The 23,859-nt window shown below is 56.9% G+C and overlaps 1 protein-coding gene across 1 annotated transcript; it reads right to left on the reverse strand.

The window, feature by feature from the left end:
- Positions 1–43: 43 nt before the first annotated feature.
- CARMIL2 (capping protein regulator and myosin 1 linker 2) lies at positions 44–22,636 on the reverse strand (the record flags this gene model as incomplete). Its single annotated transcript, XM_080638371.1, has 40 exons — positions 44–246; positions 326–436; positions 740–847; positions 995–1,279; positions 1,999–2,067; positions 2,244–2,280; positions 2,574–2,693; positions 2,920–3,316; positions 3,687–3,790; positions 5,390–5,691; positions 6,765–6,831; positions 7,286–7,402; positions 7,780–7,867; positions 8,312–8,487; positions 8,622–8,735; positions 9,708–9,836; positions 10,007–10,102; positions 10,178–10,271; positions 10,900–10,968; positions 11,162–11,334; positions 11,827–11,884; positions 12,187–12,283; positions 13,267–13,348; positions 13,532–13,601; positions 14,068–14,172; positions 14,262–14,338; positions 14,652–14,729; positions 15,098–15,207; positions 15,442–15,650; positions 15,855–15,971; positions 16,315–16,403; positions 16,480–16,555; positions 17,461–17,534; positions 18,168–18,238; positions 18,808–18,905; positions 19,580–19,701; positions 20,908–20,967; positions 21,210–21,260; positions 21,410–21,501; positions 22,597–22,636. 40 exons carry the CDS (start codon positions 22,634–22,636, stop codon positions 92–94), a joined length of 4,587 nt encoding a protein of 1,528 aa, XP_080494497.1. The 3' UTR covers positions 44–91.
- Positions 22,637–23,859: the final 1,223 nt, after the last annotated feature.

Here is a 23,859-nt window from a genome sequence, read left to right on the forward strand (position 1 = left end):
GAGCATCCCTGCGCCCCAGCTGCCAATCCCCCGGCACAGCGTGCTTCCTTGCAGGGTTTTCTTGGGAACAGCACAGTAGCATGCAGGGGCTTCACTGTCCCAGAGCTGGCTGCCCCCAGCCCGGTCTTTGGTCTACAGCTGCTGAGTCTTGTGCATTCCCAACACTTTGTGGGTGCTCGCTGGCAGTGCCTGCTCCAGCCTGCAGCTGCTCTAGGCCGGCATGGGGCCAGTCCTGCAGTGCGGCCCCTACAAAGGGTGCTGGTGTGAGCGCAGAGGAACCCTCTGTACCCCAAACGTTGGAAGCAAGGGGAGCATCTTATCTCACCTGCAGCATCCAAGGACACTCCAGGCTCTCCCTCCGGCTCTGGGAGGGACTCATGCTTGGTTCTCCGTCTGAGCACAGGTGACCGCCGCAGGCGCAGGGGGATGGTGCCCACTGGGAGAGACACAACCCAGCCCCACGTTATGGTTACCCAGCCCCATTGCTTGACTCCAGCCCCCTTTCTGCCTTCGAGCTCAGGCAGCCAGGCTGCTGCAGGAGCCCATCCCAATGCCAAGTCTCCCATGTGATCTTCCCAGTGCAATGATGTCATCATCCATCACCCCGGAACCGTGGACAGCCACCCATGAGCTGGGATAGGCAGCATTACCAGGCAAAAGGATGCCACTGAGCCAGCACCTCCCTCCTCTGGTGTGGGGTGTGAGGGGTGCTTGTGGTCCCACTCCAGCCCTCACTTACTTCCCAGCTCTGCTGGGCACTCAGGCTCCCTGAGCTGCTCCTCATGAATGGACACAGCTCGGCGGCCGATCCCCCATGGTACTGCCAGCCGTGGCGTCAACTGGTTGTCTGAAAAGCAGTGGGAATGGGGAACCTGCAGCACCCCAACCTCACTGGCAGATCTCTCTACACCCAGTGCTGCGTCCCTGTTGCCATCATTCCCAAGGAACAGGCCAGCAGTGGGATGAAGGAGCCCATGGGCTCATGCATCCTTACCTTCGGTGTTGGGCGGTGTGGGCAGGGGGCTGCTGGCCCCTGGCTCCCCGCCATGGCTGACCCTGCGTGGCAATGCCACTGGCACACTCCGGCCCAGCCGCGGCAGGCTGCTGCTCCAGCCCTCCCGGGGCCCTTGCTCTGGCACTGTGCTGGGATCAGCCAGGACGAAGGAATGCCGGGGCTGCTGGGAGCTGGTGCCCTGCGGCTCAGTGGGAAGCAGCTTCCCAAGGGATCTCCAGGCTGGCTGGGGCTCCACTGTGGCAGTCGGGCTGCAGAAGGGTGTGTCTGCGGGGGGGTGGGACAGAGCCACGGGTGCGCGGTAAGGATAGAACCATGGAATAAGCAAGGTTGGAAAAGACCTTCAAGATCACCATGTCCAGCTGCTCCCCAGCACTGCCAAGGCCACCACTGAACCATGGCACTAAGGGCCTTGTCTACACGGTTTGTGAACACTTCCAGGGACGGTGACTCCACCACTGCCCTGGGCAGCCTGTTCCAATGCCTGAGCACCCTCTGGGGAAGAAATTGTTCCTAACATCCAGTCTAAACCTCCTCTGGTGCAGCTTGGGACCGTTTCCCCTTGTCCTACCCCTTGTTCATTTGGAGCAGAGACCAGCCACCTCCTGGCTCCATTCTCCTGTCAGGCAGTTGTAGAGAGCAACAACGTGCCCCCTGAGCCTTCTGCACTCCACTGCCCTTCTCTGGACCTGCTCCAGCACCTCAGTGTCTCTCTTGTCTTGAGGGCCCAGAACTGAACACAGGATTCAAGAGCCCAGGGGATGGAACCATCCCATGTGCTGGGAACCAGTCTGCAGCCACCCCAGGGACTGGGTTTCCATCCACCATCACCAGCACTGGGCATTGTCCCAAGGGTGGGTGCCTGCCCAAATGCACATGCCTATGCCCAGCAGTCCCCATTAGCACTGCTTGGTGCTAGCAGAGGGGATAGAGCCCTCTGTTCTGGGGGCTGGTGTGACCCTCCCAGAACCCCCCCAGTGACCTACCTGTGGACACAGAGTGTGTGCGGACCTTCAGGGATGGGAGTGAGTCTGCAGAGCTGTCCACAATATCCCCTGCAAGCACAAGACACAAGCCAGCATCAGTGAGCTGGGGTCTGCCCCATGCCACCAGCACCCAGTGAGGGGGAGATGTGGTGGGGCCCACAGCTGGGTGCCCAAAGGGACATGCCCATGCCCACCCACGAGTGCCAGGGCACCCTGGGTGCCAGAGGGAGGATGCATCCCCTCACCATCAGAGCCAGCTTTCTTGATCTCGCTGTCTTTGCTCTGCAAGGGGAAAGAAACCTGGTGAGTGGGGGTCAGGGTGGCATTACCCTCAGGGATGATGGGTACAGAGGGCAGGGTGCAGCTGTTCTCTGGGGTGGCTGCAGGGGATGGGTGCACACAGGGAAGGAGGGACAGACAGACACCATGCAGTGCATGGGAGTCCGTATTTCATTCCCCTTGAAGAGGGTGGGGTGACAGGAGAGAGGGCACAAGCAGCAGCGACAGAGGCACCCCCACCCCATGGACCACCGCCTCCACCCACCCTTTGGGTGCAGGATCTGTCCTCTACCTACCTGCTGCTTCTTGCCCTCGGCAGCCGGGCCCTTGGTGACACCGATGCGGTGCAGCATGACCTGCACGCGCTGCTCGAAGGAGCCGGGCAGCTCCCCGTCGCTCTTCTCCAGCTGCCTCTTCTGCAGGACACACACAGCCATGCCAGGGGCACGGCACTCACCGCAGCACTCACCCAGGTCCCTAGCCCCAGCCATACCCGTGGGTGATGGAGGCATGGCCACAACTCAGCCACTACTCCGGTGTCCCCATGTGGTGCCTGGCACACCCCACCCCCAGCCCCCTCCGGTGGGAGCAGCACCCACCAGGTGAGCCAAGCAGCAGCGGCGGCTCTGTGGTGGCACTTACCTTGTCCTGCCTGACCCCCAGCGCATCCTCATCCTCCCCGGGTAGCAGTATGAGCGACTGGGATTTGCCCTCCCGTGAGTACTTAGGCCGGATCCTGCGGGCAGAGCCAGGGGTCTGGCAGTGCTCAGGCTCTGCGCGGGGTTCGGCAGCGAGCTCCCCCTCCTCGGATCTGCTCAGGGGCTTCCCTGCCTCGCCCGCCTTGCTGGGCGCTCGTAAAATGTCACTAAGCATCGAGCGCCTGCTCCGGGGGGCGCCCTCGGGGTCCTTCTCACACCTCGAGCCCCGGCTGGATTTGGGTTTCTTGAAGGCAAAAAAATTCCCGATTTTCTTCTTGAGGGTGCGGGAGCTGGAGGGAGCCAGAGGGGCTGATCCAGCGCAGGTCTCTGGAGCCGTGGGGCTGGGGAGAGATGGAGCATTGGGAAAGGTGGACTCTGGGCTGCATTTCCCTCCACCATCCCCTCCCACCCTTAAGGGATGGATCCAGACCCTGGAAACCCCACCTGAGATGATGCACCCAGCATGGGACCCTATAGGTGATGCTCCATTGCCTTCCCAGTCTTATGGCAATGGGGTGCTGGACACATTCTCTACCCCATGGCTGCCATCCCAGCCCTCTCCCACTAGCCTTGCCCTTGGTAGTGCCCCTGAGTATGACGTTTCCCCCAGCATCTCCTTGGCACTGGGAACATTTGCAGGGAAGGTGAAGGTAGGGGGGTTGCCCAAGCCCTGGGGATAGGTGCGGGGCCCTGAGCACCCCCTGGGCTTACGGCAGCTCCCATGTGATGAGTCTCTTGCAGAAGAAGTCCTCCAGCCCCTCATCCACGCGGGTGATGCTCCTGTCCTCGCTGTTCTCACAGGCCACGGGCTGCACCTAAGAGCAAGTGCAGCCATCAGAAACCCCCACACATGAACACCTGTCACCCATGCCTGTGCACTAACAAGTGGGTGCCCATGCAGGACGAGTGCTGACACTCTCCGTCTCACTGTGGATCCTAGCATGAAAACCAGATCATGGTGTTATCAGCTGCATCCCATCTCTAATCATCCTATCGCAGCCCTGGGACATCAGGAGCTCCTGACAGCCATTCATCCAGCCTGATAGCCCGCTGCACACTGCTGGGTGCCATGTGTAGGTGCTGGTGGCTCCCCACACATATATGGCACCCCTACATGCTCAGGCACCTCTCTGCTACACACAGGTAAGGTGCCTCTGCCCCTCCTTGACACATGATGGCAAAAGCTGCTGAAGCCCTCCTAGAGCTGGGCCAGGTCTCTGACCCCACTGTCCCCATGGGAGAAGCCTTTGGCAGGGATGCTTTCTCCATCTGTGCTCCAAGGGAGGAACACCCATGCTGCTGGTGGGTGATGGAGCATGTGACCTGTGTGAACTCACATCTGCATCCTTCAGGCTGGTGCTTATCCCCAAGTCCAATCTTGGAGTGCCACCACCACTTGCATGAAGGCTACCCACTCCGTCCCCATGACAAAGCATGGGCCAAGCCTTCCCCCATGGCACCTGCCTCACCCTGGCATGTGGCACTGCACTGGTGGCTCCCTATCGGTGAGATGGAAGTGCTCCACCACCGGTGGCATTTCAATCCATAACAACTTTTCATTATGGCTGGATTGATGCTGCTCAGGAGCTGTTCCAGACATCTGAGATATGCTCTCCCTGTCACATCGCATCTGTCAAAGCCTGTCCTTGCTCAAGGCTTGCCCAAGCACGAAACGGCTCCTGCCTCTCCTCCGGCCCTGTGGTTCCACCATTGTCCAAGGGCAAGGACTACTGCGGCCATACAAGTCCGGCTTTCCAATGGGTGGAAGGATCCAGCTGCATCACGGTGGCATGGTGACAAGTTGATGCCAGCAGGATCCAGCCCTGGGGACAGCAATGGAGCCAGACTCTCCACTGACTGCACCCAAAAGTTACTTTTCCTTAGGGAAGGGGGGTGCAAAGGCAGGATCTCCAGTGCTCACCCTTTGACTGAGGGGGGTATATCCACCCTGCTGTGTCCTGCAGAGCCCCACATCAGCATCACCAGGAGCCATGGTGGCTGCTGGCACTTGAAAGCCGATGGGTTTTGGATGAGGGGGAGCAAATTAGGAGGAGAGCGGCATCTGAAGCCATTGCTGAAGGCACCGGCCCCTCTGCACCCAAACTCTGCGGCTTTCCATCCCTGCTGCCTCCCTGCTGCTCCCACCGCCCGGCATCTCCCAGCGGGCAGCAGGAAAGGGGATGAAGGATTTCCCTCACCCCTTCCCAGCTCCCTCTGCCCATGCTTTTGGACTCCCCCCTCCTCTGAGGAGGCTCCAGCAGCAGCCGAAATGCAGGATAATAAACCAGTGGAAGCTTCCCGCATCTCATTTCCCTGTCTTGCCACAAATACCGACTGCAATAACCCACACAACTGACAAAATAAAGGGAACCCCCCAAAAATCCACCCTTACCAACGGTTCTCCCCCTGCTTACATTGGGCTTGCTGGGCGGCTGCTTGTGCCGGCGGTTGGGCCGGGGCCTGGCTTTGGTGCAATGCTCCAGCTTCTCGCCGGCGATCGGCAGGTCCATGAGGGATCCGGCGGCGGTCGGCAGGTCCATAAGGGATCTGGTGGCGGCGGTGGCAGGCTGCGTGGAGGGGAGCGAGCCGCTCGCAGGCTCAGCATCCTTTGTGGAGGCAGGGCGTGCCGGCGCGGCGGGGCTGAGCGACGGCGGCGGCCGGTGAGCTCGGAGCCCGCTCGCGTCGCTGCCTGCCGCCGGCTCCAGCTCCGAGACACCTACCAAGGGCGAGAGGGCCCCTGTTGGCAGCCGGCCTCGCCAGGCCTCATCATCATAGTCACCATCATCATCACCTTCACCCACCCGCGGAGGGTCAGCGTGGCCCTGGCTGTGCCGTGGGGAGGGAGCGTGGCCGTACCCAGCCAGAGCTTGCGTGGCTGCTCCCGGGACAGCGGCTTTGTGGCGCAGCCAGGGATGGATCCTGCTGCGGTCCCTGGAAGTGTGCGTGCATGGGATGCTGGGGGGATGAGGAGGAAGAGGGGGGATGCTGGGGGAATGTGGGGGGGGAATGCTGGGGGGATGTGGGAGGGGAGATGCTCGGGCAGGAATCCCTGCAGCAAGTAGCAACTGTGTGGTGCAAGTACCACCAGTGCTGGCCCCAGGAGCAGCACCTACCAACGCACGACCGTTTGCGCTGCAGGCAGTTCCTCATCCCCCCAGTGGATGGGAGGGAGGCAGGATGCTGCTGGGCTTGGGGACATCAGGGGACACCTGGGTGCCAGGCGTGGGGGTCCAGTGCAAGCTCTGCTTCAGCCAAAGCCAAACACACATCACAGAGAAAGCCCGTAGAAGCCAAAGTTGCCCATCAGCTGCTCATTACCTGTGCCCCCCTAAATCCTGCTCCTCAGGCATGCAGGGCTTAATGGGACAGCATCAGCAGCACCATCTCCTTCCCCGTGCCAGGTCCCGGGGTGCTGGGTGGCTCAGTGAAGCCCATGCTCAGGGTGATCCGTGGGATGGGTAGGGGGAGATACTACAGACAAATCTCCCACCCCCTCCCTATGGGGAGGGACCCCACTGCCAGCTGACCCCCAAGACCAGCACAAAAGCAGGTTCAAGGTGAGCTTTGCCTATGGACCCACACGACGGCACTGAGAGAGGCTCTCCAGAGGGGACAGACCCTTACCAGGCACTGCCTCCTGCCTGTAGCATCATCATGGCTCTGCCCATCACCATGGGGCCCTTGCCCATCATCAGTGGGCTCTGCTGGCCCCCCACTCTGTCATGCCCCGTGGCCGTGACACAGCACACCCTGTGCTGTGTCAGAGGGAAAGCTGCAGAATGACCTTACTTCTCATGCTTGACGTGGGCCGGATGCTCCTGAAATACTTGGTTTTCCTCCGCAGGGCCATCTTGTACTGCAAGGAAAGAGGGGTGGTGGTGGCTTCAGCACTGGCAAGCTGGCCATTGCAAGTGGCATCCCATTGCACGGTGCACTAGAGCCACAATGATGGGTGCAACGCCTCCATCATCCCCAGGGCTGCATCCCTTTATCTTGGTCCAGCGCTGAAACCACACATGATGCCAGATGTGTTGCTTTCCTGGTCAGAACCCTGTGCCAGGTTGGATTCCAGTTCCCAAAGCAACCAGAAAAGCCTGGCCCACCACAAGGACATGCTCCCCGTGCCAGCAGCGCAGGCAGCATGGCTGGGCAGGCCAGTAGTGCCATTTCCCAGCACTAATTGCCTTGGCACTGCCCTGGGGGAGTGCTGGGGATACATTCAGCCCCGTTAAGCCTGGCATCATCCGTTAAGGCGGATAAGAGGTGGTTATAGCCAGGCATCATGCGGTGGCAGCGGGGTCAGGCCCTACCTCCTCTGCAGCAGAGTCATGAGGATTCCTGCCCCTCGCCAGCACCACAGCATCGTCCTCAGCCAGCTCTGGCAGCAGCGCCGGGAGGTTGAGCCCCTGCTTGGGGAAGCTCTCCACCTAAAACCATTAGGAAGTGTTTCGATTATCCTCGGTCTCCCTGCGTGCTCTGTGCCGCTCCGTTCCCTGCCTGTGGCTGGGATTTGCGAGCGGATTTAGGCCTGATTAGCTGCCTGCCAGCCCCAGGCACGAGCAGCCAGTGTCCAGCTTCACCCCGGCACCCCCCGCCATGTGGTGGCTTCACTCAGGACCTTAATGCTGCAGTGACTGCACCGGGAGAGGATTACCTGGGAGCAAAACCAACCTGAGTGGGAATTGTCCTGCTTCCCAGCCAGCAAATCTGTGACCATAACAGTGTCTGGTGCTTGGGCAAAGCTGGGATACCCAGATTCACATCCCACATCCCATTTCCCATTGCCCAGGTGCTGGCAGCTCACCAGTTTGTGCTGGGCAGTGGTCAGATCTCCCAGCACAACATCCATAATGCAGTCGGCCACGGCGGCTGTGACAGACAGCTTGATTTCACTGAGAGCAGAGAGAAGGGTGTCAGAGTCAGCACCCATAGCCCTGCAAGCCACAGGGCCAACCCCCCACTGACTGACTTGCTGGGTAGATGCACCCAGAGTGGCACTCAGGATAATGCCTTGGTCTCCTGCTTGCTGGGATCAGGAATGGGAGCAGGCACTGGCTGGAATGAAGAATGCCAAGTGCATCATTAATGATCAGGAATCCCCTTTGCCAGCCATGGGGATGTGCCTACAGAAACATTACCCCATGGGACTTCCCCAGGGAACATTGAACCAGATCCAAGTGGGGAGCAAAGCCACAGCTGGAAAAACATAGCAGCAGGATCAAGCACACCACCACATAGGGAAGGGAGCAGTTGGTAGGGAGCTCCTCAAATCCTCATCTAACCCCACGGGTGAGAGCCAGCCACTGAGCGAGAAGGAAGAACAGCACATCACCCACTTTAGCTTGCTGAAGACATCAGTGACCATCTGGTCCAGGACAGTGCTGAGGTTGAGGTGGTCCTGGAGGTAGATCCGCTCTGACATGGCATTGATCAGCTGGTCCCTGACTCTACTCTTCTGCACCACGGCTGGGCACAGGCTGTGTGCCGTGTCCAGCACCGCCTGCATGATGGCCTGGAGTTTGGGAAGGAAAGGGGAGGTTTTGGTATCTTTTCTCTCACAATTCATGTAGAGATGCCATTTCTCTTATCCTTGGGCTGAGCACAATGATTGTCCCATGCTGTTAGCAGCTCCCTGTGGGTTCCCACCTGGATTTCCCGGCCACAGGTCTGTGATGCCTCCTCTGTGAGACACTCCAGCTTGTGCTGCAGCTTGCTGTTCTGGTATGGACTATTTTCTGCTTCATACAAGAGGGGCAGGATCTGCCATGGGAAGAGAGACAGTGTGGATCATCCCATGCCACTTCATCCTTGCTTTCCATCCTTCCATGTGCAGCCCATATTCGCTGTTGCTTCATGGAAGAACATTGTCTGCAACAACTGGGGAGACCCAGTGACCCTTTATGTGGGTCAAGGTTGGGCATCCTGGCCCCTCGTGGTTGCTGTGTCCCCCCAGCTGGACTCTCAGCTGCTCCCCACTACCCACTGATCTTCAGCCCCTGCAAGCAACCATGCTGTTGCCCACATCAGGGTAGACCCTTTCTCATCCCTTTCACCACCTTTCCACCATCAGTAATGTCCTCTTAAATCCTATCATCTCCACTGGATTAAGTACCCAGTGGGGTGCCAAAAGAGTTGGAAAAAAGAAAAGGATGTGATTTGAAGAGAAGCAGAGGAGGTAAAGGTGTGATGAGAAGAGAGAAGCGGGATCAGGAGGATCAACCCAGGGCTGACAGCACCAGGAGCTGCCCAGCCAATGCAGTGGCCTTCATCATGGGCTGATAGAGCATCCTCATCACTGGACTGCACCCAGCTAGGGTGGGAGGAGGGTGCCCCAAAGAGGGTCCCCTCGGGGATGTGGGGAGTGTTTCTCACCAGTATGGGCATCTGTGGGTTCTGGGGTGTGCCAAAGTTGGAGCACCTGCCTCTCGTATGGAGGGTGCATGAGCAGGGTGGGGGGCTCTTGCTGAAGAGGGGCTGCATTTGTAAACCCCCGTCCCAGGGGGTGTATGCAACTGTATGCCCCTGGGGGAAGGTGATGAAGGACATGTTGGGCCTTGTTCTTGAAGGGGACTCAGAAATTCACAGCTTGCGCTTGGTGACGTGCGCTTGGGGCATTGAGTGTCCTGGTGTTCCCTGACTGGTGATTAATTATGTCATTAACTAACGGATATCCCGCTTCGATCCCACATGGAAGCTGGGCTTGCTGCGGGCTTTCTGCTGCAGCAGACTCACGCTGACGGAGAGGTTAGCATTCCTGATGGCCTCCTCAGCAGAGAGAATGTCCTCCTCCACCTCCCTGCCTGCACACACGCTGAGCATGTCCACGTGTTTCTGCACACTCAGGCAGGTCTCATTCACCATCTGGAGTGCAGAGAGGCTGTGTCATGGCCCAGAGAAGCACTGCCGCTTCCTTTATTCACCATCATTTTTCCAGAGGATGTAGTGATGGGGCAGTAGAGGCACAGGCAGATTGCAGCCCCCCAGAGCATCCCTGCTTAATAACTGGGGATGCCATATGGCCCCGTGCAAACCTGTTCGGAAGAGGTGGTGAGGATGCCCTGCTGTGGCCGTGAGGTGTGCACAGGCAGCGGGTGCCGGAGCTGGTTCCTCGTCAGGCACGACTGGAGCTGCAGCAGGCAGGAGACCATGAGCAGCTGGTGTCAGGGCACCCAGCCCCATGTCCCCCAGCCCATGTTCCCTACCTTGTGCACCGCCTGCTCTGTCTTCTCAGGATGGTTGCGGTATGCCTGTGCCACATCGCTCATTGGCAAGGGCATGCATTTGAGGGTGTAGTTCCTGTGAGAGGGGAGCTCATGTGGCCATGGTGAGCCTCCATCAGCCTCATGGGACTCATCCCCACAGTACATATCTCCACAGACACAACACTCTACCCAAAAGCAGCCCAGACATTGCCCCATGGTCCAGCCCTGGAGATGGATTTGGTGATGGTTTGCCATCACAAACCTCAACAGGGCAGCAGTGACCACCTGCCCAGGCTCTTCATCCATCCCTCTTTACTTGCATTTTTAGAGGACTTGCATGGCCAGACACCAGATCTGATGGTATATTCGGCAGGTGGACAACCTGTACCCATCTTTCATGCACAGAGAGGAGGGAAGCATCACATCTCCATCAACAGCAGATCCCCCATGCTTGCTGAGGGCTGCCTTGTCTGCTGGGTTAGGATGCAGAGCCATGGGATACCCTGAGGTGGGTAATGAAGGTGTCATCACCAAATGGGTGGCAGGTTGCTTTGCTGACTGCAAGGCCCAAGCTGTGGACCAACTCCCTTGGGACCTGTACACTGCATGATGCACTCACTGCTTCAAGGGGACAAAAGGCTCTGTGGATGGTGACATCCTGGTGCAATAGGTTCTTTTGCATGGTGGTACAAACCAGGATGACCAAGCGGCTCCTTCTTTACCTTTCCAAAGCTTGAGCCACCTCCAGGAGCCCACGGGCAGTTGTGTTGTTCCTGTCCCAAACCACAGTCCTGCACAGAGAAGGACCTGAGTGAGCCCTGCCTGCCCCCACAAAGCCCCAAGGTGGGTGCCCACCCATGGATGAGCGAGGAAGAGTGAGCCCAAGGCTGACTGCAGGCACCAGAAAGCTTAGAAATGGGGTGAAAATCTGAGCTTCAATGCGCAAAACCTAAACTTGGACATTGGAAGGGGCTGTTAAACTACCTGAGCTTTGTGTTGATCTGCAGGGCCTTGGCTAGCATCTTAGCCCCTGTGTCCCCCATGGCGTTGCCGCTGATGTCCAGAGCGGTGAGGCTGGTGTTACTGCCCAGGGCGCTCAGCAGGACATTTGTTCCCAGCTTGAGGCGTGATTCGGCCACCGAAAGGGACTGGAGGGGCTAGAAAGGGGACAAGGAGGGGGAGAGGTGGCCAGGGCATGTCAGGACATGCCTCCCTTGCAGACACAGCCACCATCCCTGTCTGGCAGCCGCTGCAGGCAACTGAAGCTGGATTTGGAGAGCCCAAGTCAGATTGAACCCCAAGAAAGAGGATAGTGATGGGTGCTGAGGCAACCCCTTGGATTTAGCTCAGATCCCTGGCAGGCAGTGAGGAAAGAGGTTTTTTTGGGAAGCTGGGATGCAGCCAGGTTACACCAAGCATCTCCTCTGTTCCTTCAGCCAGACACAGGCTCCCACTTTCCTGGATGAACAGGAACTGCTCTCGCTTCTCTGTCTGAGCATCTGCTTCAGACCAAGGAGAATAAGAGCAGAAGGATTTGAATGGCAGCAGGAGGGAGGTAGGTTTGCTCTCAGTCTGTGCTGGGAGGGATCTGGACAGCACCCAGGCACAGAGGCTGCAGGATGGGGTGATTGAGGACAAGCTGGACTTACGCAGTCATCCTCCTGGGTGAGCTGGACAATGCGGTGCAGGACATCCAACAGCCCTTCCCTGTGGAAGAGGCAAGGCGGGGTTACACATGCATCTCCCCACATCGCTCCAGCCACAGGGGAGCAGGCAGAGCTTCATTCTCCCTCCTCCTCTTGCTCCAAGGCTGTGACCTGTCCCTGTCATCCCATGAGGACTGTGTCAGGAGCAGGAGATGAATCCCCTGTGGCCCCAGGCTCCCTACTGGTTTGGAGCAGGCAGGACCGTGATCCCTGGCATTCCCAACCAGCCCATGGGCAGAGAGTCAAGATGGTTGCAGGGTGCCAGGATGGCTCCTGGCCCTCGTGCTGCAGCTTTGTGCTTACTTGGATTTGATGTTGAAGTTTTTCCCCAGAGACACGTGCCTAATGGACTTGCTTCTGCCGATGGAAAGCACAAGCGTCACCATGTCAGGGTCAAAGCCTGTGAGACATGGGAGAAACTCACCAGGATGTTCCAAGCAGTTCACAGAGGTGGCACCAAGGTGGTCCCTTGTAGGAGACCTGCAGAGCCATCAAGACCCACATATGGGACTGTCACTCCTGCACAGAGCTTATCTACTGGGAAGGCAACAAATAGAAGCATATTTTGAGAAGGGTTGGATGGAGATTGTGGATTCAAGAGCGAGCTTTTGGAGCATTGGTGGAGTGAACAGGTTTTTGAAGGACTCCAAACCTTAGTGTTCCTAGAGCAATCTGGCTGTTGAGCTGCATGGCCTGCTTTAAGGTTTGGGGCCTTTCAGATTAGGAGCTGGTAGAGGTAGTATTTGTGATTAGGATTACTCAACCATGGTTTTGGAAGCCATGATAGGACAAGGTTATCAGCAAAGGCTGCAAACTCCTACAGAGTAGTGGAATGAGCTTCATAGAATCCCAGACTGGTTTGTGTTGGAAGGGACCTCATCCAGTTCCAACCCCCTGCCACAGATAGGGGCACCTTCCACTAAAGCAGGATCACCACGACCACTCCCCACAGGGGATGCAGCTCTAGAAAGTCGTGGAAGAGGCTTGGCATGCTAGGAAGGATATCAGCAGAGGAAGAAGTGCACATGTAAGGACTGCCTGCCTTGGGGAAGGTTGGTTTTGGGAGTTAAAAAGCCATAAAAGCCTGATAAGGTGGTAATTTCTTACGCACGAACCCATTGCTGGCCACTGGGTGCCTTGACCCCCATGAGACACAGCCTGTAGTGCTGCAGCTTCTGCCGTGGAAGGATGTTCACAGGTGATAAGTGCAGTTGAATGCCACATTAGCCAGTGCTGTCAAGAGGCAGCAAGTGCAGGAGACCCTACCCATCTCCCTGGGGACTCCTACAAGCTCACAAAGTGTCCCCAGGGCTGAGCTGTTTCATGGTGGCTGGACCTGTAGATGGAGGGGATCTTCTCCCAGGTGGGGATGAAGCAACCTACCGTTGTCAGACAAGTCCAGGTCATTGATGGATCTGGTGACTGGGATGAGATCCTGGATGACTTGTGCCCCCGCTGATCTCAGCTTGGGAGAAACAACAAGACATCAGTACAAGGGGAGGTGGAAGCCCTGCAAATGAGATCTTGCCGTCGGGAAGGTCACCCCAGCCCTATGGCAGACAGGGTCATGCAGCTTCCCACACAGGTAGCAACCCCCTTGAGCGCCACAATAGGATATCCCAGCTAGGCTGTGGGTGCTGGCCCTCACCTCGCAGTTGCTGAGATCTAAGCGCAGATCACTGATGTGGCTGTTGTCTGCCAGCCCTTGCAGCAGTGCCCTGGAAAAGCCACCAAAGCCACCCATGAGTGCAAGCAACGAAGGCATCAGCACCGGAGGTGGGAGTGGGTGCTGGAGAAGTCATCATAGAGTCATAGAATCAACCAGGTTGGAAAAGACCTTCAAGATCATCAAATCCAGCTGCTCCCCAGCACTACCAAGGCCACAACTAAACCATGTCACTGAGGGCCTTGTCTACACAGTTTGTGAACACTTCCAGGGATGGTGACTCCACCACTACCCTGGGCAGCCTGTTCCAATGCCTGAACACCCTTTCAGGGAGAAATTGTTCCTAATATCCAGTCTAAACCTCCCCTGGAGCATTGTTCCCAGAGCTCTCCCTCTCACTGCCCCATCCGTCCTCCTCACCAGTCCTGTTAACATGCAAAGCCCAGAGTGTGCTCCCTCTGCAAGACCATTCTCACCCCAAATCCATTCCCCTTGGTGGACCGATAGTCCCCTCTCACCTTACAGCATCTGCAGGCAGCTTGGTGCCTGCCAGGGAGACATGCCTGAGGGCGCAGGCCTGGCTGAAAAACTCCTTGATGCCAGAGGAGGTGGTTTTCACTCTCCTGAAAAGGATGAGAACAGGGTGGCATCATCTGCCATCTGGCACCCACCTGGGTACCACAGTCCCCTCCCTGCCATCCCAAGGCCTTACTTGTGGGAATACACATTTTTGGAGAGATCCAGATGGGTGAGGCTGGTGTGGCATCCGTGGACCAGGGCTCCAAAGAGCTGCCGGGGCGGGAATGTGAGCTGTGTTGAGGAGGACCCAGACCCTCACACAGCCCAGGAATGGTGTGGGGTGAGCTATCAGGGATGCTAAGGGGGTCTGCCACATGCTGGGGCTCCCCTCTTTCTCCTGCTGAGCCCCAAGACCCCCAACCTGACCATGGCAGTTGGCACAAAGTGGGAGATCATTGGGCTGCCCCACACAGACGCTGTATCCACAGCCCTATGCCAAACGGGATGGAGTGGCAGCACCTCCAGCAGCACAGCATGGATTTGAGGATGGATCACTGCTGGGACCCTCTCCATAGGTACTCACAGTATCCAAGGGGCAGTCTGTGCTGGCCAGGCTGAGATGGGACAGCGAGTGGCACTGGTGAAGGAGGTTCTGCAGTTTCTGTGGGCAGAGAGGGGTCAGTGGCTTTTGCCCAGGACCCTGAACCCCCCTCCAGCACCCTGCAGCCCATAAATCCCATCTCCAGCCTGCCCTCTCTCTCCAGCAGAGCACAGGGATGAATCTGGCACAGGGGGACCCAGTGCCACACTGCTCACATCCTTGCTCCTTCTCCTACTCTCCCACAAGGAGATGCAGCAGGATGTCCCTAACACATCCCCTGCTGCTCTGGGGTGGGCAAGGAGGTGATGCAAATATGAGTTCCCCGTCCTTTGCATGCTGCAAGGCAGGATGCAGACCCAGGAGACTGAAGCCATCCAAACCATGCTGCTGACACAGCCCTGACAGTGTCACCCCATTGTAGCACTCACACTGGTCTCATCCCCTGCCAGGGAGCCAGGGTTTCCAGAGAGGTCCAAGTGCCGGAGGGAGGATCCGATGGCTTTGTTATCTGTGAGAGCCTTGCATAACATGCTCATCCCTGCTCGAGGAAAGGAGGAGAGATGGATGCCCATGAGTCCTCTGCAATGGGAAGAGCCATGGAGCAGAGGAATGGGCACTTCCCTACAGCAGGACATCGCATCCCTGAAGATGCCCTTTCCAGTGTGTCCCTGCAGCCCGTTCAACCACCCTTTTGGTGCCAGCTTCTCCTCAACTGCTGCCATGCCCAGCCTTCCACCAGCACACAGGCAGCGAGTGGGATGCCGGGCGCTACCTTTGGCAGTGATCATCGTCCTGGCCAAGCTGAGGCTCTGCAGACCCTTGGGACACTTCTCCACATGCCGGCTGAAGGCAGCGATCCCTATGAAAGAGCAGAGAGCCCTGAGGTGGGTGTGCGTACCATCCCAAGCTACAGCCCCAGGACAGGGGGAAACTGCTGCTGGGATCCAGACTTGAACATCAGTTTTCATGGCGAGGTTTAGACTGGAGATGAGGAACAATTTCTTTCCCAAAGAGTGCTCAGGCACTGGAACAGGCTGCCCAGGGCAGTGGTGGAGTCACTGTCCCTGGGAGTGTTCACAGACTGTATAGATGAGGCCCTCAGTGACATGGTTCAGTGGTGGCCTTGGCAGTGCTGAGGGACGGTTGGATTTGATGATCTTGAAGGTCTTTTCCAACCTGGCTGACTCTGTGATTCTAAGTTGGGTACCTCTGTCTTCCAGCTGGTTGCCATCAAGGTTTATTGTGTGCAGGACAGAGTCGGGATGGTTGCTGAGTGCCTGGGCCATCCTCTGTGCAAAGTCCCTGTGGGGAGAAGGGTCACCCATCTGATCAAGGTACAGCCACCTCCAGGACACATGGCCAACAACCCCGCATCCTTCTGGGGACATGCCATCGGCTCCTGCCCCCATGGCAGAACCATCTCCTTCTGCGGAGCCAGCAGGAGAAAGCAGAGCATCTCCAAGGGTGGGTGATGTTTCCTGGCCTCCAGGGTCTCTGCTCCCAGTGAGCTTCATGTTTTGGAGGGGATAGTTACCAGCAGCCCCCTAGCACAGAGATCCGTGGACCTCTCTGCTCCATGCATGTGAGGGGACCACCACCAGGCTGCTGAGACCCTGCTCATCCACCCTGCAATGCCTTTGCTTACGCTTTCAATCCGCTATTTTCCAGCACCAGCTCCTCCAGCGTCACAGATTTGCTGAGCATGTAGAGCAGCTGCTCTGAGATCTCCTGGTTCTGTCAGGGGACAAAGGAACCCTTGTGGAAACCTGGACAACTCCAGCGTGCCCAGAGCCACAGCATTGGCACTCACCAGCCTGAAGTCCTTGCAGGAGAGCTTGGTGAACCACAGGTTGAAGGACAAAGCAGCCACACTCAGCGCCACGTCTCTGCAGGGTGACAAGGACGAGGGAGTCAGGGCCAGGCTGAGATAAGCCTGGTACCAAATGGGTGCCCCAAGATACCCAACCTCAGGGGGGCAGGACTGGGGACCCAGAAGGTTAAAGCAACCCACAAGCACAGCTCAGCTTCCCCAAATTATTCCCTCAGGGAGAATAAAATGAATCAAACTATTTGCATGCCTCTGGCATTTTTAATTGCGCATAAAGAACAATACAGGTTTTGCTCTGGTGGAAACAAATTTCTTTTTGACTTCCTGGTCCAAAGAAACCTCTAGAACCATCTCCTTTTGGCTAGCTGAACACAGATCCTGTTTCTCAAAATACTCAGCCCAGAACTTTGACTCCAGCCCAGCAGTTGCCTTCTCGCAGAGCTGAGTCCTTGCTCCGTCTTTCTTAGGATGGAGATGTGGCTGAGAGCTCCATGGGGACAACACTGGGCACTGCCTGAGCTCATGGCTCTGCTATAAGATTATCTGTTATCTATTTTGTTATAAAGCTGTATCATTATAAGATTGCAACAGATGCCTGGGGTGCTGGGGGTGAGCAGCACTAACTGCTTTGCATATGGAAACCCCTGACAGCCACAAGTGGTGAGAAGCTGCCGTGACGTTTGGGTTTCACCTCCACAAGCAGCTCATGGGCTTATTTAAATGTTAAAAATGAACAGTGATGCTGCCCAGCCTCCTGGGACCATAGCCCCATGGGATGGGTCTCACCATGTTTGGTGTAGGGGAGCATCAGCCTGCAGATGGGGCAGGCCTGAAGCATGTAAAGTGAACAAAACTTCTAGTGTAAGCAGAGGAGTGTGTTGGGCACCCCTGTCGTGGGTAGGGAGGATGAGGACAAGTGCTAGCGTTGCATGGACTCCATGGGCGGCATGGAAGGGCACTCACCGGCTCTCCAGGTGGCTGAAGTCCAGCAGGTTGAACTCCCGGCAGTCCTGGCTGTGGTAGATGTTGTCCACGTCCTGCTCAGATGGATGAACACATGGATCAGGCTCAGCACATGGCCCTGGGGAGGACTTGGTTGCCCAGTGTCACTGGAGGGATCTGAGCCATTGGGAATCCTCCCCTGGGAGCCCCTTGCCTAAAGCCTGAGCCTAACCCCACCCTGGTGCTGTTGCTGGCAGGGCACGAGTCCCAGGTTGGTGGCATGGCTTGGTGGGTGCTGGACCACTCTGCAGGCACTGGACAGCAGAAGGCAAAGCACCTTCAAGCTGGTGGGAATGGGGTGTGGGGAGGGGTGGGCTGGAGTCAGTGTCCCAGAGGAAGAGAAGGACCTGCCGTGGTGTGGTCCCAGAGGCGTTCTCCTCTGCTAGGGACACCCAGCGAGGCCACAGGTTTCCAGGGGCTCTCCTTAAGTGACAGTCTGGGAAACAACTTGGTCCAAAGCATCTCATTCCCACTTGCACTTTGATTCCACCCCACTGAGGATCAGAGATAACTCAAGCCAGGCAAAACTGCATTTCCCAGCTCTAGGGTGTTCGAGCTCCGTCAGCTCCAGGAGGCTGCTGAATAGAGGCACCCATGAGCATCCTGCTTCCCTGCCCACCAAGTGACACATGGCCACCAGCTCTCCTCCACGGGACAGAAGGGCTTACCCACTGGATCTCCTCACGGAAAGCAAAGCCATTGTAATCACACAGAGCAGCATAGGTCTCCGAAAACCCCCCTGCAAAGAGAAGGCAATTTGGTGGCAGACCTTCCCGTGGGAACATGGAGAAGACCCTTGGGAGGAGCATGAAGCAGAAGAGGGATGGTGGGAGCTCTCCCTTCCCTCTTCAAAGAGACCAGAGTGTCCTGTGTGGTCTACTGCCAGCCCAAAAGTGATTCTACAACCCAGGGGGCTGTATCTTGCTTTGCTTGATCCATGTAGATACCAGGGAAGATGCATTGCTGTGATGACAATGGAGGTATCTTACTCCATACCAAGGCCCAGGAAAAGCCTCTGGCTCTGCAGCCATGCTGTATAAGATAGGTGAAGCATCCACAGCTGCATGTCCTCATGGGTGGGCACCAAGCAACCTTGCCTCACAGCCATCTTGCTCCTCTCTGGGGAACTACATCTTCTCAATCCTGCTCCTGCCACATAAGATGGAGTGGTGGGGACCAGGTCCCACTAGCAGGGCTCCTTCTAACCTAAGCCACCATGGATGCCTTGCCAGCCCAGCTCATGTTGATGGACACAGAGCTGTGATGGTCCCCAGTGTGCTACAACATGGGGAGGTGCTGGGGGCTCACCACAGGGTGCAGGGCTGCTCTGCCGCATCTCCTCCAGTGAGGCCGTGATCCGCTGGATCCTCTCATACAGGTTGGGTGGCGAGTTCTTGAGCAGTGTCCTGGGGAAGGACCAGAGGGGTGTGTGATGGTGGGCTGGGAGAAGAGCATCCCCACTGCTTTATGCTTAGCTACAGCCCTTGTGTGTAGGGTGGCCAGAAACATCCTTCCCGATGCGATCAGGGAGCAGGGTCTGGCCTTCACCAGGGTGGGTTTCTCCTATTAAAAAGGGCTAGTGTGAACTCATCAACAGGCTGTGAAAGTTGAGTCTGTCCAGCCTGGAGAAGAGAAGCTGCATGGAGACCTCATAGCAGCCTTCCAGTATCTGAAGGGGGCCTGCAAGGATGCCAGAGAGGGACTTTTCTTCAGGGACTGTAGCAATTGGACAAGGCAATGGGTTCAAACTCATACAGGGGAAATTCAGGTTAGGTATAACCTGTGGTATAGGTTAGATATATTTCCTGTGAGGGTGGTGAGGCCCTGGCACAGGTTGCCCAGAGAAGTGGTGAATGCCCCATCCCTGGCAGTGTTCAAGGCCAGGTTGGATGGAGCTTGCTGACACAGTTTAGTGTGAGGTGTTCCTGCAGGGGGTCAGAACTGGGTGATCTTTAGGTCCTTTCCAACCCAAACCATTCTATGGTTCTATGATCCCATGACACCCTACGTGGGGCTTTTCTGAACAAAGAGGTTGCTCTGGTGCCTGCACAACTACCCTTGAGGAGCAGAAGACCCTTACCCAGGAGATGAGTCTGGAAAGACCTTCTTAAGAGACATGGTGACGTGGATGACAACTTGCTCCAAATCATCAGAGGACATGAACTGAAAGGCATGAGATGCTGTATCTGTTTCTATGACAACCTGCAGAGTGCAAAGGGTGGGAGATACCCGAGTGAGCTGGCAGCACAGTGTCCCCAAGCCTCCAGATGCAGTGGTGACAGCCACCAGCTCCTCGCTGCAAACATCCAGGGGCTGCTTATAAACCCCACCTGAGCACTGTGAGCGCAGGGGAGGCTGTGAGCACCAAGAATTTAAGATAAAATACATCAAGGAGATAAAAAAGTGCTGCAATAAGGCAGAAACCTCCCCCAAATTCAACCAAAGCTAATGCAGCAACAGCTCGAGATAGCAGGGTGAGAATAGCCTTGACCCTGTCTCAGCTGGAGGACAGAGGTTTCCTCCCTGAATTTATTTAATTGGGTTCTGAGACTTTTTTAGTTCCTACCAGGAAAAAAATCCCATGGCAACACGCTCCCTGATTTAATTACAGGCTGATTGAGGCGTGGGAGTGGGATGAGTTATCTGCTGGCATCACTGGAGGATGGAGCTGCCACCGCTGCCCAGGGTTCTGCCTGCAGGGTAACAACGCCTGGGCTCTCCATAGCCCAGCCAACCGCCTCACCCCATCCACCCTGGGGTCTCACCCCCAGCACCCCTCAGTGTCTGCCCAGCTCCCCTTCATTTCTCCCCTGGAGCTCAGCCATGCAGCAGAAACCCTGTTTGGAGGCTGGGGCCACGGGTGCCCCTGAGGCTTTAATGAGCAGAAGAAAGACAAGAGGTTAAGGAGGACCATGGCCCTGTTTCAGCTGACACATCCAAGCCATGGCATCCTATTCCTCTTCTCCACAATTCCCACATGCTACTTCTGCCCTCTGCTCACACCTCCTCCTAAGATGATTACTGGGGTTTAAAACACCCTCCTGCTAAATCTGTCTTCGCCTCTGTAAGCCAGCAGCCGCTTGTCACCTTGTGTCTGCTAAGCTGAGGTGCCACAGCCAGGCACTATCTGCTAGAGGGGAACAGGCACCCATGCTCACCTCAGCACCTGTGGGTGCCTCCCTGCACCTCCGGCCCTGAGGTGGTACCCAGGGCAAGGCCATAAGGGGATTTCTTTAGAGGTGTCTCAGAAATACCCTGTGGTGCTCTCATGGGTCATCACTGGTGACCCTTGATGTGCAATGGGGGGACAGGACAGCCCCAGGCCCCGTGATGGGCTCCAGGTCAGGGTTTGCCATGGCAGGTGGTGGGTCTCCAGAGGGGTTTGTCCCGGTGTTTGGTGCCACTCACCAAGCTGGGCTCTTGCACTGTCATCTCCCTCACCTCCAGGAAGCTGAAGCTGCTGTGAACCTGTGGGTGAAAGGAGCAGGACTGGATCCAGCACTGATGGAGAAGGGGGATCCAAGAGTGCGCCTCAGCTCCCACCCTTCACCATGGCCTGAGGAGTGCCTCTCCATGCCCCCCAGCCTTTACCAGCCCTCTTCCCCTTCACCCCATCCTCATCCTTTTCCAAGGGGCTTCCCAGACCTGGTGGCCTGGGTGCCCCATGGGTGCCCCAAGCGATGCCCTCCTGGGAGTCACTCATCACTTACCCTCACTGGCAGTGTCACTGGCAGCACATAGGCTCGCCAGGGCATCAGCACCTAGGCAGGGGATATCAGTGTGACATTGGTGTGACAAGAGACAGTGGTGACACAGGAGCCACCTCTGTCCCCTGCTGCTGCCGTGGAATGGCTGGGAGCTGGCCTGGGGAAACTTGGAAAGCAGGAGCCAGGCCAGACTCTGCACATACCAAGATGTAGTCGTCATACTTGGATTTCACCTGCAGCTGGACGCTCATCATCAGGAGCACCTCCTTTGTCCCCAGGAAGGTGGTGATGCCCTCTAAGAAAATCAATGTTTGCATGAAGTGATGCGACACCCCTGTTCCTCTCCTGCCAGCCCTGCTGTCCCTGGGGACACCATCCCCTGCATCCCTACCTCAATCAACCCCTCTCCATCCATTGCTCTCTCAGCTAAGTCACACTGCACACTGGGTGTGGGTCTTGTTTACCACTCAGGTAATAAATCCACCTCCCCATCATCTTCTGCACCCATGACCAAGCACAAGGCTTTGGGGCCACTGATTTACACTCACATGGTGCCTTGCTTACTGGGAGCTGGTGCTGAGCAACAGGAGGATCCTGGTTTCTCTTCCTTCCTTCCCAAATATACCACTGAGGAGCAACTCTGCACCCAAGTGCTTCCTCCCCACAGTGCACCCAAATATTTATTCTGCATCTCCAGTTTTCGGAGATATGACCTGCACAGGTGTTCATGGTACCAACCTCTCCATGTCTACAAACCAGTCACTGTGGACCAGTGTGAGTATTGCTTGCTACCTCTTCTCATTTCCAGCTGAGAAACAGGACCAGAACCATAACTGCCCATCACCATCCAAAGCAACAGGTTTTCACAACACTGAGCCCCCATGTTCGGTGGCTTGAGCCACACATACCAGGAACACACCATGGTGGAGCTGGATCATGGGGATGCAGCAATCTGGCTCCTTTCTATCTCTTGTTGGAGCTGATGAGGCTGCAGGACCCCAAGAGCTTTTGCTTTTTCAGTCAAAGGAGAGAATGCCAGGAGCAGGGGTACTTCACACCTCTCCTGTGCTGCTGGGGAGCTGAGGCTGTGCCTCCCCAGGGAGCTGCACCCACAAACGCAACAGCTTCAGCAGTGCAGAACCACGTCTTTGAGGAGCAAGGGATGCTTATTTAGGGATGCTTCTGGCCCAAGCACCTTCCTCAACACAAGCTCTGAGGACAACAGCAGCCCTTGTGCCCCACACCCTGCTTGGACCCCCCTGAACCACAGCTGCTGATGATGAAGAGCCCGAAAGCATCTCTGCCACCCCCAGGACAGCAAACGTGGGCTGAGGAGGCCCCATACCCCACTGCCCACATTCACGATGCCCTGGCAACAGCGACGATTTACCTTGGATCTCGGTGGGGATGGCTCTGTGGGATGCGGCCATGGCTGGGTCAGGGTGTGGGTGATGCGGGGCTCCTGGCAGCATCCCTGGGCGTTGTGGGGAAGGCGCCGCCTGGGAGGAAGCATGGAGGTGCCTCCTCCCCCTCCCAACGCTCACTCAGTGCCTCTTCCTGCCCCGTCAGGCGAGATTTGCCGCCTGAGCAAAGAAGCGAAGTGAAAGCAACGGTGCTCACAGCCACCGGCATCGCTGCCCAGCCCTTCTCAGTGCAGCTTCACCCGGGGGAGCAGGACACTCCACTGCTGCCTCCCAGCCAGGAGACCAGCATCTCCCCATGGTGCCAGCCTTCAGCAGTTGCAGGTCCATGGCCTACTCCCGTCCTGCAGCCCTCTGAGGTGGTTCTGCCTGAAGTGTGAAAAGGGTGTGAAAAGAGCAGCTCTACCCTTTCCAACCCAGCCCCACCATCTCGCACCAGGCATCTGCAATGGGAGACCATCCCTGGCAGTGTTCAAGGCCAGGTTGGATGGGGCTTTAAGCAACCTGGTCTAATGGAAGGTGTCCCTGCCCATGGCAGGTGGCTGGAACTGGATGAGCTGGTCCTTTGCAGTCTGGGATTCTATGATGGGGATGGGTGCTGGTGCCCACTGCAGGCGCGGCTTTTCCACAGCAGGAATGACTCGTGTCATGTCAAAATGACAAAGCTCTGCCCCAAAGCAAAGGCAAGAGGCAAAGACTTGGTGGCCTCCTTGGAGCAAGCACATCAACCACTCTGCTGTCACCCTGGACCAGGCAAAAGCCAGAAGCGCTCCAGGGTGGAGCAGAAAGCTGTCCTGTGCCCCATGCAGGACTTCACTGGACCCAGTGTTTCTCTGCCCTGCCAGACTCAGGAAGGTGCTGGGGGGTGGCAGCAGATGTGCTCTCAGCATTTTTCCAAAGTCTCCCTGCTGCTGCTGAAGCCCTTCCTCCATCCTTCATACGCTTCTCCAAGTCCAACTCCAGCTGAGCTTTGGTTCAGTCAACTCCATCCTTGCACACTCAAGCAACATCTGCTCCTTCAGAGCAGCCTGTTTCCCCACTTCTCCTTTCTGCATGTTTCATTTTCCTCTTCCTGCTCACATTGGTTGCCTACCACACTTGCCTGACTTCCTACTGAAGACCTCCTTGGGTTTTGCATAGCTCCCTAAGCTGTCCCTGATATACAACTGCCTTCTCTTCACCTGGAGAATCATCTGCTACAATGATGTGAAGACAAAGTAGTAGAAGATGTT

Source organism: Psittacula echo (assembly GCF_963264785.1).
Source record: "Psittacula echo genome assembly, chromosome: Z".
NCBI lineage: Eukaryota > Metazoa > Chordata > Aves > Psittaciformes > Psittacidae > Psittacula > Psittacula echo.